Source organism: Mus caroli, unplaced genomic scaffold, assembly GCF_978045245.1.
Source record: "Mus caroli unplaced genomic scaffold, Mus_caroli_1 scaffold_13, whole genome shotgun sequence".
Classification (NCBI taxonomy): Eukaryota; Metazoa; Chordata; class Mammalia; order Rodentia; family Muridae; genus Mus; species Mus caroli.
Genome location: NW_028227268.1, coordinates 73,267,680 through 73,289,045, shown reverse-complemented (window position 1 = coordinate 73,289,045; position 21,366 = coordinate 73,267,680). Strand labels below are relative to the sequence as shown.

Genomic DNA, 21,366 nt, shown 5'->3' with positions numbered 1-21,366 from the left:
GAAGGCGAGTGAAAGATTATTTGAATACCTCCAGCTTCATGGACATAGTGCCACATACCTAGTTGGACCAAATAGACTTCCTCATTTATTTAATAGTTAGTTGCTGGGCCATATAGTAGGCATTCACAGCATCTCTTGCCCTTCACATGGTACACACTGCCTGTTTATTAGGTCTCTAGGAGAAGCAGCCATGGGTTTTATTTCTCCAGATTTGTCCAGAATTGCACACATGCATGTGTGCATGCACACACACAGAGTCTGCTTGTCTGTTGCAGCCTTTGGGGGAGAATTGCCCACTGTATAAAGAGGAATTGCCTTTTATCTCAGCTGGAGAGCAGGTCTTCTGTGTCAATTGCTTAGTGTCCATCCAGGGGGATCAGAAGACTTCTGACAAAATCAAATCATCCACAACACATTTCTTTCTTGTGTCATTTCAGTTTGTAGCTTCAGAAGGAAGCAATGTCTTTTGAGAATTGGAGTTGCTGAAAACATAGACAGACTCTGGGAGCTGGAGTTTCAGGCAGTTGAGAACCACCTGACCATGGGTGTTGGGAATGGAACTTGGTTCTCTACTAGTGCAGTACTCAGTCTTACCCACTGTAGCCATCTCGTGAGCTCCTGGTTTGTTAGCTTCCATTGTATACGTACTCTCACCATAGACAGTTTCAGGAGAGGGTCACGGGAAGTCCCTGAATGAGTAATTGGGAAAAGAGAGCACCCAGCTGGTTCTTGGAAGCCACCAGGGGCAATCACAGCACACCTACACACACCTCTTGGACTGATGTTGGCACTCATGGGAACTGAGCTTGAGACATTCCAAAGAACAGTATGCACCCTTAACCACTGAGCCATTTCTCCAGCCCTGTGGTAGAGCATTTGAATTCAGCAGTTTTTCACAGAGCAGGATTCCCTCCATGCTGGCTGTCCCCTTCTCTGTGCCTTCCTACCTTGTGCTCCGTGTCTCCTTGTGCTGCCTTACCTAGCCCGCTCTTACCCCAGGTAGATTTTAAGTGTTCAGTGCTGGCCAGGTATTCAGAGGGAGTCGATTCCCTGACCTGATCACTGTCATTATCTGTCACTTGGAGACTGAACTCATGAACTCTGAACCTGTCGGCATGACTTCTGTGGAGCCTGAGTCCCTGAGTGATTTCCTAAGCCTGTGCAGAGGGGAGATGAGTTCTAATAAGCAGACCTAGCTCTGCCTGGCTGAGTGTGGCATGTGGCTGTGTCAGGCTCAGTTCCGAGGCCGCTTACCTTTGGTTATCTCTGTTCGCTTCTTTATTCGTGCATGCATTCATCCAACAGCTGTTTATTGTGTACCTGACGTACGCCTTATGTGGTCGGGATGCTGTAACAGATAAGACAATGTAGATGTGGTCCTTGCTCTTATGAAGACTATATGTAGTAGGCAGTCAAACAAGAGGGCAGGAAGCTAATATAGGAAATGATTAGTTTTGTAGCCTCTAAGGTGGGAGCTAAAGAACTCAGTAAATCTCGGGGGGACCCTGCCAGCTGATCCAGAATGAATACATGCCGCTTTTGTAAAGAGTCAGCCTGCGAGATGAGGACTGCCCCCCACTCTCCCACAGGCTAAGAGGAAGCATGTCCACCCTCTCAGCCCTTAGTCCCTCTGCCTTAAAGTCACAGCTCTGGGACCCCTACACCTCTGACCTCCTTTGTCCCACTCTGTAAGGCTAATCCGTACATCTCACTGATGTATAACAGTGACAAGGCCCGGTGGGCAGAGATATGTTTATGGGCTGAATTAAACTTGGCCCAAATCACAGCCAGATCCCACATTTGGCTTAACCATCATTTTCCCAGGAAGAGAGGGTCAAGAAAAAAAAGTGAAATGGTAGTATTTCCGTTATCCTGACTTTGACAGTCACTTCTTAAGGACTGGTCGTGGATGGTAGGCATGCACACATTTGCATCAATGGCATCCTTGGTGTGAGAGCACCGTGGCTATGTGACAGGCAGTGCTGTGTGGGGAAGACGTTCTGAACTGTTGTAACTACTCTGTTAAGTAGACACTGCCATCACCGCTGTTTCACGGATATAATCAGGTTACCAAGGTTCACTGACTCGTCAAGGCCACATAGAAGCCCAGGACTGGGATGGGATCAGGGGTGGGCATCTGGCCCTGGCTGTGGGCTTCAGACTTCATCTTCTGGGTTTCTTGCTGTCACAGAGCCAGTAAATGACAGGGCGAGGATGGCATGACCCTAAGCCTGTTCTTTTGTGGATCTGGTGGGAGATGTGTCTCCGTCTTTCCTAACTCTCCTGTGGCTACTGTTCTTCCAGGTAACCACAGCCCGAGAGCCAGTAAGTCAGACTGGCTCAGCTCAGGAGGTAGAGAGGCAGGAAGGGGATGGGACACTGGCAACTGAGACCTCAAAGGAAGGGCATGTGACATGGGTGACTCAAGGGAAGGCTTGGGACAACCCAAAGTAGCATCTGAGAGTTGAGCAGGGGTTTGGCCAGAAACCCCAGTTGTCTCTGTCACTGGATCTCCCCTTGAGAGACTCAGCCCTCCTTACGGGCATAACTGTTCCCACAGGATATCAGGATTAACCAGGACTGTGGCTTCCCAAACAGTTCAAGCTTGTCAGTCCTTGGCCAGAATGTCCCCTTTATGATGATGACACAGGAGATTTTTTCTTTTTTATGTTTAACTTACACTTACACTTGTTTTATTTATTTTGTGTGCATTGTATGTGTATGCATACAGACACGTTTGTGCCATGGTGTGCCTCGTGTGGAGGTCAGTTCTCTTCTTTCACCACGTGAGCTCCAAGGACCAAACTCAGGTCATCAGGCTTGGTGGCCAGCACCTTTACAAGCGGAACCATCTTGCTAGCCTTAGAGATTGTCATACTAGATATTTTCTAGGGTTGGGACTGTAGCTCAGTGGTGGAGTGCTTGTGGCCCTGTGAGAGGGATGGGAGAGAGGAAAGCAAGGGACAGTATAGGGACATGTGGACAGGTCACGTGTGATTCCACCCTTTTATCCAACAGGGTCTTGAGCACTTCTGAGTTGTGGTGGTATTCCAGGGATATCTGAACCCATTCTCTGAACCCATTACAGACATCGAGGGAAGACCTCTCTGCACAGCTTCCCTTTACTCCCTGCATGATTTGTTCGTGTTCTAAAAACTGCTCTTTTCCTTTTACACATCCTGGAGATTTGATTACTGAAAGCCCTGTCCTGTTCTCTGTGGAGAGGCTCTGTCTGCCCATGTCTGCTTGCTCTGTGCACTTGCAGCTGTCTTTACTCAGCTCCAGCCAAACACCAGGCTGTCTCTAGTCTGTGGGGGTCCCAGACCAGCCTGAGCTGCTAACCTTTTATGAGTACACATGCACGTCTGCGAAGGTGTCTGTTGGGTGTGTTTCTAGAACTGCAATAGCTCTTAACCACGGTGCGAGCTCGCTTTTCACTTCAGGCAAACAGCAAAATGCCTCGCAGAGAGGTTGCATGAATTTAAATACTCCCTGTCAGACTGATCTGTGTTTAAAAACTGCATTTCATCGTCGCTTTCTTTTGCAGATAGGATAGTGGATTCCAAGAGGGGAATTTTGACTTGAGAAATTCCTGGGAAAGCAGCTCTGTCTTATGATTTTTTTTTAAAAAAGCAATGTGATTGACAGTTAGCAGTATCTATTCTAGTTTATGTATTTCAGTTCAGTTTTGTGCAAACCCAAGTGGCCAGGAAAGTTAGCTGTGCAGGGAGAGGGGTGGCACTTTGTTAATGAAAGAAGTCACTCAGTAGATATTTCATGATGAAAATGAGGTTTATGTTTCTTGGGCAAAGACCTCGCGAACTCTCCTTGGCAGCTCGCTCCACAGCCGTCAGCTCCCAACCTGTTTCAACTGCCTGCCCAACTCCTGGCTGGGTGTCAACACAGCTGGTGGTCCCAAGGAAAAGGACATTTTAGTATATAAGCAGGGGGTTCTAATATACCTCTTCTTCCAAGCTGTTGTGGATCTTCAATGCCATGCAAAGACATGTGAGCTAGATGCATGATCAGAAGTGCAATGTGGCTGGAAGAAGAGAATTTTCAGGCAAGGATGGGAGAGCTGAACCCAGAGGCTTCTTGCCCCAAAGAATCCAGATTTCAAGTTTTTTTTTAAACTTTTTTTTTCAGAATTAGAGAATATGTATAGATATTTAAAAAATAGCCAGGACCTAATATATCAGAATTCATAATATCTTGTATTCCACCCAGTATTAGCTAAGTAGCATGTGGAAAAATAAGACCTGTGACAGGAAGAAAAATCAATCAATCAAAACTGATACAGACAAATACTTGATGGATTGCATTTTATATGATCTAAACATTTTTACTGGTGAACATTCATTGTACATGTTAGGTCCCCGAAGATAATTTCCTTAGAATATATCAATTATTTAGATTACATTAATTATAACCCCTGTAACACACCCTTCTGTTTAAAATATTTTCAGAGCTGGGCATGGGTACACATGCCTTTAATCTCATCACTCCAGGGGCTGAGAAGATGGCTTAGTAGGCATGAGGACCTGAGTTTGAGTCTTCAAGCTGGGGGTATGTCTGTGTATGTGCCCATGACCCCAGCCCTGAGAAGTGGGGACAGATGGATCCTGAGAGCTCTCTGGCTTGCCAGCCTAGCTATATGGTGAGCTTCCAGAATCCCTGTCTCAATGCAATTAATATAGAGAGCAATAGAAGAAGATATCCAGGTCCTGTTCTAGCTTCTGCATGCTCCCCCCACACACACACCTGAAGCTGTGTCTTGCCTATTAGCTAAACTCTTACCAGCCCTGTGACTGTAAATGCATCGTCTGAAGTGACAACAAAAGAGGCAAACATTCCTTTTTCCTTCTTCACAGTTTCCCAGATAGAAGATTCCTTTTTATCATCCATCTTCGCAATCTCCACCTATGATTTTTCTCCTTTTATTCGATAAAGACCTATCACAGTTTCATTTAAAAGGAAGGATGTAAGAGCACCTCTCGGGACTATCATTTGCTGCCATTACCGCTCTTGTCCTTGGGGCCATTTTTAAATAAGACAGACATTAGTTAACCTCAACTGCAACACTGGAACACCAGTCATCACCTGAGCCTGTGCTGCTCTGTAGCTGCTCTGGTACTGAGATCCTCTGATCTCATTCTGATAATGCAGACAGCTTCTAGGTGGATGGGTAGTTATAGAGCATGGATCTCTGAACAATGGGATGGTGCACATGCTGGCTGTGAGCCTATTTCCTCATGTTAGAGCAGTGCACGATTTCAAACGTATGAATTACTTATTGGTCAAAACATTTCTAGTTATTACTTTTAGGTCAAGGCTGGAAGATGGTATCTAAAACCTCAGAATTCAAATTTTCAGATAGGGAAGACTTACTGAGTGGCTTCCTCTTATATGACGATCCCAGGTAATTTCATGCTCCTCTATTGACTGGAATTGTAGCCATCCAACCCAGGGAACTTTCTCATTGTTCACTGAGAAGTTAGTATGAGCAAAGGCTCAAGCATAGACTGCGGCAGTGACTGTACAGTCCAAATAAGACTAAAAACCTTGGAAATGGACTTCTTGTTTGTTGTTTTTCGAGACAGGGTGTTTCTGTGTAGCCCCGCCTGTCCTGGAACTCACTCTGTAGACCAGGCTGGCCTCGAACTCAGAAATCTGCCTGCCTCTGCCTCCCAAGTGCTGGGATTAAAGGTGTGAGCCATCACTGCTCGGAGATCATGTATTTTTTTAAATGTGATAATTTAGTACATTAATATCTCAAGAAAGCTATTGAAATTTTCATTTTGATGCTGAAAGAAAACTATCTTTAAAAAAATAAGTAATGTAACAAAAAATACACCCAAGAGCCAGATGTGTTTTTGTTTGAAGCGTGGGACAGAAAGTCTGAGCTGCTAGCGAGGGACCCAGACTACATGTAAACCCCTTATCCTCAGCCTCGAGCTTTCCCCCACCCTGAACTCAACAAGGAGAACAAAAATGGCCAAGTGTCAAAACCATCCTTGGCCACTTTAAAAAGAAAATCATGTGAGACTGCTTAGAAAACACACGGCACGTGTGTTTTCAAATTCTGTGTGTATGCGCCTACCTTTGCCTCTGTGTGCCTGTGCCTCTATGTGCATATGCACATGAGTGTAGTTTCCCTGGAGACCAGAAGGCGGAATCAGATCCCCTTGGAGCTGGAGTTAGCAGAAGCAAATTGTTGTATGTGACGTGATGTGGCTGCTGGGATGGGTGATCCCTAAAAAAGACCTAAAGTAGGGTCTTTCCTTCATCTTTCCATCATGGAGAAAAGGCACAAGTGAAACAAATACATCAAATAAAATAAAGCCAAACTGAGTCATCTTGGCTTGCTAGCCTACTTTAACAAGAGATGGATCTATTCTGGCTCTTGTAAAAGACGACTTTTACATTAAATCTTTGGAGCAGGAGATCAGCAGAGTGCTTGCCTGGAATGCACGAAGCCCTGGCCTTTTTTTTTTTTTTTTTTTTTGTCAACTTGACATACGATGAATCATTTGGGAAGAGGGGATACTAATTGAGATGATGTCCCCATCAGATCAGATTGGGCAGAGAGATAAATCCATGTCTGGCCTTTTCCAAGAAGCAGACAGACATGAATGACAGATGACATGCAAACTCATACCTTCCTGAGGGTATGAGCCTCAGCCAATGAGGAAAGAGGAGGAAGGACCTGCAACCAGGGCACTAAAGATTGTTCTTTGTACTGCTGAGCACACCCTTCGTTTGTCTTCCTAGTTTCTATTGGTGGCACCCAGCTTTGCAAAGGTTTAAATACATTGCTCAGGTTTGTTGGTTTCTCATTCGTTGGCAGAGAAATCCTCTGCTGTGAAACAGTAAGGTCAAGGGTTGTGACACAGGGTTCGAGTGAGCTTTTGCCGCAGAGAGAAGGGCTGACAGAACACAACTCTTCTAGAGGATTAGAGGGATAGCCAGCTTTTCCTCTGCAAGCAGTCTGGGGGCTGAGACTTTGTCTGGTGGTGGGTTCTGTTATTGTTGGGGATTTTTTTGTTTTGTTTTTTGTTGTTACATTTCTGGATAGGACATTGGTTTTTCCTTAAGATGACATTTAATTTTTCTTTGGGCAGGAATCTTTGCCTACATGAATTACAGAGTTCCCAAGACGAGGAAAGAGATTTTCGAAACCCTTATCAGGGGCCTGCAGCGGCTGGAGTACCGGGGCTATGACTCTGCAGGTGAGTCTCTGAGCCACCCCATGATGGATGCTTCTCTCATATTCTTTGTAGAGGGTTCTTTTACAGCCTGGGCACTTCCCTGACACTTTTTAACATTCTTTTATTGATATAACTGATCATTTCCTGCTGAAGGACTATGATTCCCAGCTTCCCTTGCGGACTATGGAAGTCATTTTTGCCTCTTTAAAGTGCCACTTCCCATCTTCTGTAGGCAGTTGGGCATCTGTACACTGACATAAGTTCCTCCTTGCCATGAATTAACATGGTCCTGCAGAAGGTCAGATCAGGCCTCTTTCTTTCCCATTTCATCTCTCTACAGCTGCCTTTAATCATAGAACAAAATCCACGCTTGCTCATTGTGATGGTTTGTATATCCTTGGACCAGGGAGTGGCACCATCTGAAGGTGTGGCCTTGTTGGAATAGGTGTGACCTGGTTGGAATGGGTGTGTCACTGTGGGTGTGGGTATAAGATCCTCACCCTAGTTGCCTGGAAGTCAGTCTTCCACTAGCAGCCTTTGGATGAAGACATAGAACTCTCAGCTCCTCCTGCACCATGCCTGCCTGGATACTGCCATGCTCCCACCTTGATGATAATGGACTGAACCTCTGAACCTGTAAGCCAGCCCCAATTAAATGTTGTTTTTTTTATAAGACTTGCCTTGGTCATAGTGTCTGTTCACAGCAGTAAAACCCTAACTAATACAGAAGTTGGTACCAGGAGTGGGGTATTGCTGTGATAGGCCTGACCATGCTTTTATTTGAAAGAATGTGGATTTTGGGACTTTGGATTTGGAAAGCAGTGGAATGCTTTAAATGGGGCTTAATGGGTCATCCTAGTAGGAATATGGAAGATTTTGTTGCTGGGAGTGATTTGAACTGTGTTGACCTGGCCCAAGAGATTTCAAAGGAGAAGAATTTCAGAATGTGGCATAAGGACTGGTTTTGTGGTATTTTGGTGAAGAATGTGGCTACTTTTTGCCCTTGTCTGAAAAGTTTGCCTGAGGCTAAGGTGAAGAGACTTGGATTAATTGCATTGACAAAAGAAGTTTCAAAAAAGCCCAGCAGAGACTTTGTTCTCTGGTTAAGTCTTATGAAGAAAAGTTTGAACAAGCATAGCAAGCTTAGAAAGGAAAAATATAAAATATATGAGTATTAAAGGAGTACCAGGAAGTGAAATGGAGCAAAATCTTGTGTTCTAGGAGATAAAGATTAAGGGAGTGGGACCTTGGGGCAAGATCCTACCCAGCTAAATTAGATCCAGGCATGGTGGCACACACCTTTAATCCCATGAGACAAGCATGCTGATCTCTACATTCAAGCTCAATCTACAGAGCAAGAACCAGGATAGCCAAGCTTAGGCAGTGAAGGATTTAGAAAACAGAAAGCTAGTGATAATGTAATAATACAAGGGGATCATGTTCTAGTTGCTGTAAGCAGCAGAACTCGGCAGCTTCAGCCATGTGCCTCTGGCTCTAGAGTTAAGAATGGAAGGAACTACTGGGAAAATTGATGCTGGTTAGCTGGAGCTAAGGAATTAGCGGTGATTAAGAAGAGACCAGCTTCGTTGAGGTGAAATCTTCTGGAAATTGTTTTCTGGGAGCACAAAGAAGCTGTGTTCCAGAGATATTCCTTCGAAGGTGAAAGATAAGTTATTGCACCTGGCCCCTCCTACAACCAAGAAAGAAGCACAACGTTTAGTGGGGCTATTTGGATTCTGGAGACAACACATCCCTCACTTGGGTGTGTTACTTAGGCCTATTTATCAAGTGACTCGGAAAGCCGCTAGCTTTGTGTGGGGCCTGGAACAGGAGAAGGCCCTTCAACAGGTCCAGGCTGCTGTGCAGGCTGCTCTACCACTTGGACCATATGACCCAGCAGACCCGATGGTACTTGAGGTGTCTGTGGCTGATAGAGATGCTGTTTGGAGCCTCTGGCAGGCCCCTGTAGGTGAATCACAGAAAAGACCTTTGGGATTTTGGAGCAAAGCTCTACCATCATCTGCAGACAACTATTCTCCCTTTGAAAAACAGCTCTTGGCCTGCTATTGGGCCTTAGTGGAAGACTGACTTCCAGGCAACTAGGGTGAGGATCTTATACCCACACCCACAGTGACACACCCATTCCAACCAGGTCACACCTATTCCAACAAGGCCACACCTTCAGATGGTGCCACTCCCTGGTCCAAGGATATACAAACCATCACACTCATCAAAGAAGTTTCAAAACTGTAGAAAAATCGAGAAAACATTGTTTTTTTTTTAACTGTAGAAAAGAAAACACAAGGGTTAGAAAGAAAACTCTAACAAAATCTATATCAGGTACAGCTTCATCAACATTAACCAAAGGCACAAAGTTTCAATTGTGCAAGATGAACAAGTCCTATAAGATCCCAGGGCAGCTCAGAGTGGACAGTTAACAATACACGTTTTAAATGTGCACGCACACAGTAGTATTCATGGAGGGAAGGGGTCCATAGGGAACTTGGGTGAAGGAGAAGTTGAGGGCTTGGATTTTCGGGTATTTCCACTGTTAGTTCCCTATCTCTAAGACCAGTAAGTTGGATACATTAAATATATATGTAGCTTTCAGCCTGCCCAACATACCTCAATAAAGTCCCCTCCAGCAGTCCCTAGTTGCTGTTGTGCCTTGATGCCATCTGGTGTGAGAATGGAGGGAGTTTTTGTAAATAGATTTACTCCTAACCATCACCTTGCAATTTTGTAACATGTAGCTAGTTAGGATGTTAAAGTTTGAGCTAGTTTTGCTGGATGGAGTGGGGGTGGGGGAGGAGGAGATGGTGTTACACGCCTCTGGAAGCAGACAGGAGGATCTCCTAGTTCAAGATTTACAGAGCCAGTTCCAGGTCAAACAGGGCTACACACCCTGTCTTGAAAACAATACGATTGAATCCAGGGCCTTCTACACACTGCTCGGTGTCACATCCTCAGCCCTGTGGGTTTGCAAGTCTTCTCTCATTATTCTTAGTGTTTCTACTTTCCAAAGCCTCTCCTAAAAAGATCTTTCTAATTCACTTCCCAGTCCTCCTGGGATGGGAGTGTCAGGGTTCTCTCCTCCACTGGCAAAAACGTTTAGTGAAGTAGCTTGCAGAGCCAAGGAGCTAGCTAGGTGACCTGTCCTTGCAATTTCTTAATGGAAGGCAAATCCAGAAAGGGTTTACAGGCATGCAAATGGAGGGAGAAGGCAGCGAGGAGGAGGTTACAATGGGGAGAGCACAGCAGGCTAAGTGCCTTTGAATAGTCTCTTGCCCATTGCAGCAGATGTGGCAGCCCATCCCTGGCAGCCAAGCCCCTTGGTCCCCGCGCACAAATCTCTGTTACTTTGAAACTGATACTTTAGGGGTTTGTCTTTCAAAGTAAATATTCTGAAAACTAGATTGTTCTCTTCCGATCATGTCAAAGAGATATGATAATGGATTTCCCCAAATGCACCTACTGCAACAAACCATGCCTTGTGGCCGTAATCCTAAGAGGGATATTCAGTTACCGGTAAGGGTGACCAAGATACCAACGCCCTGGGATGCTCTAGCCCCTTCTATAAAATTGTACAACATTTGCATCTGATCTACTTGCATCTCCTCACAGATAGATACATTTTATCATCCTTAGATTATTTATTTATACCTAATGCAATGTAAATGTGATGTGAGTATTTCTTACAATGCTTTGTCTCTGAGATAACAACAAGAAAAAAATCTGCCCGTGTTCAGTACAGGTGAAATTTATTTGTTGGAGAGTATACATGTGTTTGAGTACACCTGTGTATCTGTGACGGCACATATTCATGTGTGCATGGAGGCCAGAGGTCCATTTAATTTTTTGAGAGAATGTTTTTCATTGACTTGGAACTGGTAGATTGGCAAATGGCCTGTGGGTTCCCGGGACCCAACTGTCTCTACCTCTGCAACCTTGGAATTACAAGCATGCAGAACCGTGCCTGGCTTTATTATTATTATTATTATTATTATTATTATTATTATTATTATTAATGTGTATTCTGGAGATTGAACTCAGGTCCAACTGATCTATCGCCTTAGCCCCTATGTTATTTTTCAAGACTTTTGATCATCTATCTCTTGGTTGGTCATGGATGTGAAGCCTCAGACAAAGATAGCAAATTGCACCTTTTGGTGACAAAAATTCAACATGAAAAATAATGTTTATGTTCTCAATTTTATAGTTCTAAAGTAAGAATTGCTCTCCAGTGATGGCGGTGTGAACAGTGGTTGCTGGTCTGGGGTAGTAAAACTGAAGGGAATTGAAGGGAATTGAAGATCCGGGGCTCTTTTTCAGTATTTCTGTGGGTCATGCTGGTTCAGGGATCAGAACTCAGTGTTCTCTGTAAACTAGGTGTGGCCATTGACGGGAATAACCACGAAGTCAAAGAAAGACACATCCATCTTGTGAAGAAAAGGGGGAAAGTAAAGGCTCTGGATGAAGAACTTTACAGTAAGTAGAAAATGAAGGACTTTACAGTAAGTAGGAAATAGTCTGTGTCAGAGTGATGGCTGGCACATAGGCCCTTGAAAATACATGATTGCCAACAGCATTCAAGACTGAAAAAGTGGTAATGCATCTATATCTGGATGATTATAAGGTGTTAGGGCCGAGTTGTAAGACTGTCTCATGAAATGTAGGAGGTTTTATTTTAAGCAGTTACACGTGTACATGAAAAACTATTTTAATAGTTATGTCTTTATTTTAATCATTCTGGCATACAACATTGCTTTTCTATTTATATTAGAGATACAGCATTTTTCTTTCCTAAGTCAACTTATTTTGATTAGGAAATAAGGGTGAGGTATAGTGGCCCAAGCCTAGAATCCCAGCACTTGGGAGGCTGAGACAGGAATATTGCTGCCAGTTTGAGGCCAGTTTGGTTTATGTAGTGAGTTCCAGGACCACGTAGCAATAATCCGTCTCAAAAGGGGGAAAGGGGTTCAGTTACTGATAAACACTAAGTAAAACTTAACATTGATAGTACCCAGATGCAGTGGATCCCTGGGCTGCCATGTGTGTGACTGACATTAGAGATGGGCCATTAAAGATGGTGTCTATTAAAATGGAACCACCTTGCCATAGTGGTGGCCTGCCAATGCTTTCTTTTTCCCTCCTGAGACAGGGTTTCTCTGTGAAGCTCTGGCTGTCCTAGAACTCACTATAGACCAGGCTGGCCTTGAACTCAGAAACCTACCTGTCTCTGTTTTCCCAGAGCTGGAATTAAATACGTGTGTGTGCCACTTCCACCTGGCTACTAATGCTTGTTTTTTTTTTAATATTTTTTATTAGGTATTTTCCTCATTTACATTTCCAATGCTATCCCAAAAGTCCCCCATACCCTCCCCCCCACTCTCCTACCCACCCACTCACACTTTTTGGCCCTGGCATTCCCCTGTACTGGGGCATATAAAGTTTGCATGTCCAATGGGCTTCTCTTTCCAGTGATGGCCGACTAGGCCATCTTTTGATACATATGCAGCTAGAGTCAAGAGCTCCGGGGTACTGGTTAGTTCATAATGTTGTTCCACCTATAGGGTTGCAGATCCCTTTAGCTCCTTGGGTACTTTCTCTAGCTCCTCCATTGAGGGCCCTGTGATCCATCCAATAGCTGACTGTGAGCATCCACTTCTGTGTTTGCTAGGCCCCGGAATAGTCTCAGAAGAGACAGCTATATCTGGGTCCTTTCAGCAAAATCTTGCTAGTGTATCCAATGCTTGTTTTTAAAAGCACAGACAGTATCTGGGGAGATGGCTTTGTTTGCCACACAAGCCTGAGAGCCAGAGTTCAATTCCCAGCACTTCTGTAAATGTCAGGCTGGCGTGACATTAATTCCAGCTGTCAAAAGGCAGAGACAGAGGATCCACCAAGCAAACTGACTAGCCAGACTGGTCACTGTAGATGAGCTCTGAGTTTAACACAAGACCATGCCTCAATGAATAAGGCAGCCAATGAACAGCAAAAACACCCACCATCAACCTTGAGCCTTCACACACATGCATACATATGAAACCATGCATGCATACCCCACATGGACACATGCATGTAAACACATATGCACACAAACATACATGTACAACACACACCAACACAGCAACTGCTTTTCTTTCTGTTTAGAGCAAGATAGCATGGACTTGAAGGTGGAGTTTGAGACACACTTCGGCATTGCCCACACACGCTGGGCCACCCATGGGGTTCCCAATGCTGTCAACAGTCACCCGCAGCGTTCAGACAAAGACAATGGTAAGTAGAGCCTGTTCAGGATGTTCTACCTCTCCCTGAATGACCTGTCAGAGATGATCCTGGCCAGAGTGCCTCCCATGCCTACCTCAAGCTGAACTTTTCCTTCTGCCCAGTCCTCCTGATACAATCTAAGCATCTCCCTGGTGGGCCACATGGCGAGGCCCAGTTGGTCCAACACCTGATCCCCTGGGTGCTGTTGACCTAGGTGTGCACAGGAAATGATTGCATTTTACCATAAGGGCTACTGGCTCTTTGGAATTCATTCCAAGAGTGGAGGATAGCAGTGCATTAGTTCATTTTCCATCACTGTAACAAAATACTTGAAGCTGAGTAGTTTACAAAGAAAGAGTTATTTAGGTCGTAGTTCTAGGGGCAGAAAGTTCATGATCAGGAAGTGCATCAGTAACATCTCAGGATCCCATGGAAACTCTCATTAGCGTCTTCCAGAAGCACATCTCCAATAACCTCCCAGTACACTTCATCTCCTAGAGGTCCTAGCACTTGTCAGTCACCACTCTGAGAATCCAGCGTCATGAACTGTGCTTTTGAAGGCTACACTCAACCCATAGCAGACAGTAGGAGACAAGCAAAATATTCTAGCATGCCAGGACCATAAAGAGCACACAGAGCACCTTTTCCATGCAGCAGAGTTCATCTTCCTCTCCCACAAAGAGTGGTTCTGGGAGGCAGATGTCACTGCTGACCATGGTTAATGCCTAGGTTCCTCTCCAAGTCCTGCATCCCAGATGAAGGGCTCAGCAGCCGAGAGTTTAAGGTTTGGAGGGGCAGAGCTGCAGCCAACAGCCTAAGAGCTCCTCCCAGTAGCCTTGACTTGACTTACTTAGCATTTTTTAAGCTTGAAAATGATACATACAAGCCCTGGCCTCTGACACCCTTTAAAACCAGAAGCTATGGAAACATTGAGTTCACCATACCTTAGAGTACTAATGATGAGCAGTAGGCCAAGGCTCTGAAGCAGACATGGGGACTGCTCATGGCAGCCTTTGGAGGGTTTGGAGCTCCTCTGCTCTCTCAGCCTCCTTGTCCTGGCCCAGTCACAGGTCCATTCCCCCAAGATGGTGCCCATCCTTTTAAATGACCCTTTAGCTGCCTTCTGCTGGGAGAAAGACTGGCAAGTCTGTACTGCTGGTCCACTGTGTAGACGCAGGCAAGAAGAACGAGTATCCTTACCCCATAACTATGTGGCTTCTTCCCCTGAAACACTTTGAAGGGGTTCACCAGCCCTATTTGGAAGGGAGGACATCTTTAGAAAAGCGGAAGACAGCTGGGCAGCATGGGCTAGAGAAAGCGTGTATGTCTACATGGTCTGTGTAAATTTTCTTGCTGGAGATTCTTGAGTCTGGCCCATATTCTGAACCATAGAACATCTCAGAGCTGGGGCAGACACCCAAGCTAGGAGAAAATGGCAAACCCCACAGCGCTGAGTACCTAGCCAAATGCCACTAAGATGTTGAAGCTGGTCTTCAGGACAGCAGCTATTGGCTGAGAAGATATCACCAAGGCCATAAGCCCTGCGTAGTGACAAGGCAAGCCCCATCAGAAGCCCCCCACTTAAGACTACTCTGTGATTCTGATTGTGTCCCCCACAGCAAGGAAATGCCAGTAGGACCCACCCATAACCGCATCTGTTGGAAACTGCTGCTTCGATTCAGGATAACCAGTAGAAAAATACCATTAGCAGCCTGTGAAGACTCATCAAATGTCTCAACCAACCCAACAGGGATGATCGATGTGCCTTTAAGAGCTTCTTTACACATAGCTACTAAATAGTATGAGGGAGTGACACAGTCTTGCCTAGGATGCCTCCTTTATAGCCCATTAGAGCTTAGCGGGCTATAGGTTTAACTGCTGACCCTACAAAAGGCAAGAGAAATTGTTTTCACAAAGAAAATATGGACTGTAAGAAACGGGTAAGACTTAATTAAGATAAAAGAAAATGTGATAGGCTTAAGAAAATAATATAAAGAAACAATGTCATGATAGATGTGGAATAAAAAGAAGGAAAGAAAGGAGAATAATAGAGTCTATTAGTACAGACCCAATCTAAGGATGCCTGCTGCTTCCAAGGAGACATCAGAGCAAAGGAAACGGGATTTTTACAAAGGGCTGCAGAGTTGGCTCAGGTGGCAAAGAGCCTGACATACAAGCCCAAGGACTGGGACTGCATCCCAGCACCTATGTTGGGTGCTGCTGCACATGCTTGTAATCCCAGGGCTGGGAGACAGAGCCTTGAGGATCCCTCAAGCTCACTGGCCAGGCAGGCCAGCCAAGTCAATGAACTCTAGGTTCTGTGAAGGCCCCTGGCTCAAAAAACTAAGGTAGAGGGGCCTGCCAGATGCGTCAGCTTGCAAAAGCTCCCACTGTGAAATTCCGATGAGCCAAGTTCAAGCCCTGGAACATACATAAGGGTGGGAGGGAGAACCAACTCCAGATGGTTGTCCCCAATTTTCACACATATGTCATGGCCTGTACACATGCACTCCCAACACACACACACACACACACACACACACACACACACACACACACACACCATCTATAAACTTCCAATTTGTGACTCCCCTTTAAGAACTAAAGCTTAGTGCAGGAGAGATGAGTCGGCAGCTCAGAGCAAGAGCAGCAGCCACTCTTCCAGAGGACCCAGGTTCAATTCCCAGCACCTGCATAGCTGCTCAGAACTGGCTGATTCTAGTTCCAGGGCATCTGATGTTCTCTTTTGGCTTCCAGAGGCCCCAGGCATGCATGTGGTCCACAGATAGGCACGCAGGAAAAATACCCATACGCACAAAATAAAATGATTTATTTAAAAAGGAGAAAGAACTAAAGACGGTTGGGAATGTCTGGAAATATTTGTGGATAACGAGAGATTAATCCTTCATTTGACATAAATAATTGTGGAAGCTGGAAGCCTTTTTAATATCCAGTGGCAGAGTTCTATGCACGGTCAGGGGCTGGGTGCTCATCACTGACAGGTAAGCCCAAGTCACGGTAAACATCAGTCTTAAGCCCTGCAAATGGAACCCGATTACCACCCGTCTCGGGGAAGAGTTTCCAGTCTTCACTCCTGTAGCATCCAGCTTGAACTTCCTCGCAGTTCATTTTGAGCGCTCATTCCTCTTCTCCTTGCAGAATTTGTTGTCATCCACAACGGGATCATCACTAATTACAAGGATCTAAGGAAGTTTCTGGTAAGGGGCTTCCCCTCGGGCAAACCCAGTCTGATTCAGCCCCGATCATGCCCCTGACACTTTCACCTAGCCTGTTTCCCCTCAGTGACCAGCCCAGGAACTGAGTGAGACGCAAACCGGGCCATGTCACAACCCCTAGCGTGAGCCTTAGCCTCAGCTCAGCCACTGTGCTCAGACCTTGTCCGGGAGATAGCAGGGCGTTCGTGTTTATCTTGAGGGCTGCTGTGGTTTTAGAGAATCAAAATAACATGTGCTAGGTTTCACAGAGTAGCTTGTGCTATGTGACACACCGACTCCGACACCATGCGGACCGTGGGGTGGGGAGGCGGACGGTGAGTGTCTGCAGTATGGTGTGACTTGGGATGTGAGTGAGTCAACATATTTTATCATCATTGCTGCTGTGTTGCAATGTCCAGATTAACAGTGAAGACAGACTCCTGAGGAGGGATGGTCTCTGGGAATAAGAGGGTGACTCAGAGGTGTTTGGCTGCTGGCTTCTGGCAGACATTTCTTGTCCCTTCCCAGTTTTGCTTATTTGCCTTCAAGTTATGCCTTAAGTCATATCTTGAGGGACTAGAGGGAGTTGGCCCCACCAGCATTGCACAATGACCAAAATCTGTCACCCTGCGTGTAACCCCTTATTCCAGGAAAGCAAAGGCTACGAGTTTGAGTCAGAAACAGACACAGAGACCATCGCCAAGCTGATTAAATATGTGTTTGACAACAGAGAGACTGAGGACATAACGTTTTCCACATTGGTCGAAAGAGTCATTCAGCAGTTGGTGAGTTATGGGTCGCATCTGTCGAAACACACCTTTATTTTTCATAAGCACTTGTACAAATTTGCACAAGGTCCTGAGGGTGGAAGATAGTTCGTCCATAGCATGTACTTACGATGTTACATTCCTGTGGAATCTGGAGAAAGCCCGGCTTGGGGTCTGGGTATCAAAAAAAAAACGTTTACTTCATTTTAGCCCCGCTGAGATGGTGGTTGGCCTTCTAATCTATGATTTTTACAACCATGGGTTGTGCGCATGTGTGAACTTACCTGTCTCGGTTCATGGTGTCCTGTCTAAAGTTGAATCGTATGCATTGTTTTGTGCTAATCAGACGAATTAGACTGATATTGCAGACTTAGAATTGTAGTCTCTCTTTCTTGTCAGTAAAACAGTCAAGGGAAGAAATGTCCACAATTGATTACAGAATGGAAATGGTAAAGGAAGGGGGGAGGGAGGGAGGGAGGGAGGGAGGGAGGGAGGGAGGGAGGGAAGGGGATGTTCATTCATAGAGTACATGGGAATAGATTTCTAAGTTATGCAGAGTGCATAGAGACAGCTGTGGGACAAGAGATGTTCTTCGTTCCCAAAGAAGACTGTGGTTTTATGAGAGAGGGGACCAGAGCACAGGGAACTGTTGAAGGGAGTGGCCCAGGACAGTCAGCAAGAGAAACTAGTGGCACATGGAACAGTTAGATTCCAGAACAGCTACTCTCAAAGATGAATAGACACAGGGGCAGGGGTGTAGGGGTGGAGTCATCCAGGGGAACAGGCATGGGGGCTTAGAGGCTTGTCTGAGGAGGAAAACCGCTCTTAGAGGAGGCAGAGCAGGAGGCCTGTGTGAGATGGGAGGCAGCAAAGAGGCATCCATACATCTCAGAGCCCATCCCCAAGGAACCATGGCACCCAAGGCCACGGATCCTGGAGATAGTGTTCAATCTGGGACACACTGGATCAGAGACTACTGTGGTTTTAGATATGTCAGCCTTCAGTGAACACTTTCAGAGTTAATCTACTGCCAAAACCCTTTGATCTATGCCATCCTCTTTGGGGGGGAGGGTGTCCATAATTTAGAGGACCAATTTCTAAATCATAGCATCTTCTACAGTGTCATACCTTGATATGGAATACCAAGTACTAATTCCAGTATAGAACTGGTTCCAAGATCTTCACTAGATACCCAAATCAAGTTTCACATAAACTGTCATAGTATTTGTATGTAATGTGTGCTCATCCCCATGTGTGTTTTAATCATCTCTAGATTGTTTATAATACCTAGTACAATGGAACCATGTAGATAGTTGTTATGCTACATTGAATACTCCGGGGACCAGTGACAAGAACAAGTCTGTGCATGCTCACTGTCTTAGTTAGGGTTTTACTGCTGTGTACAGACACCGTGACCAAGGCAACTCTTATAGGGACAACATTTAATTGGGACTGGCTTACAGGTTCAGAGGTTCAGTCCATTATCATCAAGGTAGAAACATGGCAGCATCCAGGCAGGCACGGTGCAGGAGGAGCTGAGAGTTCTACATCTTCATCCAAAAGCTGCTACCAGAATACTGGCTTCCAGGCAGCTAGGATGAGGCTCTTAAAGCCACAGTGACATACCTACTCCAACAAGACCATGCCTACTCCAACAGGGCCACACCCTCTAATAGTGCCACTCCCTGGGTTGAGCATATACAAACTCTCACACTCATTCTGAATGCTCCACTCTAGACTAGATGCACAGCCCAGACCAGTAGCAATGGAACAAGTTTCCAGAGCTTTTTTTTTCCTTGTCTTTCTGATGCTGGAAAGCAAATCCGGAAGCTCACACATGCTCTGCAAGCTCTCCCTCACTGAGCCACACCCATATCGGCATCCATAGGTATGGAGGGTCAGTTGTACATAATGTACAGTATCCTGAATTTGTAAGGTACGGTAAACAGATGAGGTATTGCCACACAGTGTTTTCATCTTTAGTTTTTGTTTTGTGTTTGCTTCATTGCCATCCTAAGGATAGAACCCAGGGCCTGGCAGCACTCTGTGACTGAGCTACAACCCCTGCACTCTATAATTTTGAATTTTAGAAATCTCTTCCCCATAATGTTACCTTTAGATTTTTTGATTTTTTTTTCTTACCCAAAGCAATACGGAACTCTTTTTGACAGAGAGTAGGAAACATATTTCCGTTCTATCCTTCATTGCTATTATAAATTCAGCTAAGCAGGGATCCTATCATGACACCCAAGATCTGCCTAAAGCCCCTTCTTCCTAGGCAGCTTAACAACCCATTGAGACCCCGTGACATTATCCCTAGAACTCACTAATTCTGTGACTTAGTCCATGAATTGGCTGTACCACCCTGGCTGCACAGACTCTGAATTCCACCCAGTATTTCAGAGTCTGAGAATTTCACATGGAAATCCAGATTCATAACTTGTTGTACACAAGTGAGATCTTCCGAGGCCATGGCAAATTAGTTAGGTTGGTCAGAGTCAAGGGATAATTTTGTATGAAGAATTTCATACAATGGAAAAATGAAAACAGACATTTGGGGAGCTGGCGAGAAGAGTGGTTAAGATGACCTACTGATCTTACAGAGGATCCCGTTCAGTTTCCAGCACCCATGTTGAGGCTCACAATTGCCTGTCACTGCAGTTCCAAAAACTCTGTCGCCCTCTTAAGGCCTCTATGGACACTGCACACACATAGTACACATAAAGTCATGTAGGCAAATACACATGCATATCTCAGAAAAGGAATTTTTTTTGCAGCCCTGAATGTGGAAAGCTACAGTCTAGCTCTAACTTTGCACAAATAGCAAAGTGAGGCACAGGGGGCAAGTAGCAGTCACAGCCATAGAACTGATAAAAGAATTAACAAACTGAGAAGAGGATTAACCGTTGAATTATCTAGTTCTCCTGAGTGATCTAAAGTCCGGGCACCATTCTAAGCACTTACAGTGCTTTAGAATTGAACCTCAAAGTCATACAGATAGAATTGCTGTCCCCTCGATCACAGATAAGGAAAACGAGGCTTGAAGGTCACTGAAATGATTGCCCAACTAAAGGAACGGATAGATCCAGAACTGGATCCCAGTTTGAGCTCTGCTGATTAACCCCTTTGACTGCTCAGCTGATCCCTGCACAGGTCCCTTTCAGAGGCTCAGTGCAGGGTGTCTCCACCGTGGTTCTCACTCTCTGTGGTTCCAGCTGTACCACTCCAACCTGGGCATCTCTAACAGGAGTTCCTTGGGAGCCTGGACAAGCCACTGGCTTATTATGTTCACAGTGAAATTCATAAGCGCTAGACCTTTAGCACTTAAGCACGATGCCATCTGTCTGGCTTCCCCTCTGACCACAATCATCTTCCATAAGCTGCCCCTGCAATCCATACCTGCCATAAAGAGAGGCTGGAATGACCTACCTGGGCCAGTGGTCTGCAGTGGCTTGGCTAGTCAGGGTAAGGCACAGTCCTTTAAGACCTTTGTTGCTATGTTTTCAGGAAGGCGCCTTTGCACTGGTTTTCAAGAGTATTCACTACCCGGGAGAAGCTGTTGCCACGAGGTAAGGCTCTGATGGAAGCCCAGCTCTGAGGGGCCTTGGTGCTCTGTGGCTGCTGATTTTATGCTAAAGGCACAAAGAAACCATTCAGAAATATATACGTGGCCCCAAGAGACCTAGGCTGAGTGAGTGAGACTGTCCCTTGACAACTGTCACTATTATCTACCCAGAAAGTCAGATGAATTAATCATAACCCCTCCATCCCCAGGACCAGGTCTAATTTGACATTTGAAATGTAATTTCATAAAATCATAGAATAGAATTAAAAAATACCAGTTGGTCTCTATCAAATCTCGAAGCTCCCTTTAAAATCTCATAATGTGATATTTCTGTTTAAAAT

General features: G+C 45.3%; 1 protein-coding gene across 1 annotated transcript in view; it reads left to right on the top strand.

Moving 5' to 3' along the window:
• The window catches only part of Gfpt2 (glutamine--fructose-6-phosphate transaminase 2), a 48,423-nt gene that overhangs the window by 3,687 nt on the left and 23,370 nt on the right, over positions 1 to 21,366 (top strand). Inside the window, exons 2-7 of the mRNA XM_021176431.3 lie at positions 7,122 to 7,229; positions 11,598 to 11,696; positions 13,362 to 13,487; positions 16,638 to 16,696; positions 17,344 to 17,478; positions 20,968 to 21,029. Coding sequence (XP_021032090.1) covers positions 7,122 to 7,229; positions 11,598 to 11,696; positions 13,362 to 13,487; positions 16,638 to 16,696; positions 17,344 to 17,478; positions 20,968 to 21,029 — 589 coding nt within the window. The remainder of the gene's footprint in view (positions 1 to 7,121; positions 7,230 to 11,597; positions 11,697 to 13,361; positions 13,488 to 16,637; positions 16,697 to 17,343; positions 17,479 to 20,967; positions 21,030 to 21,366) is intronic.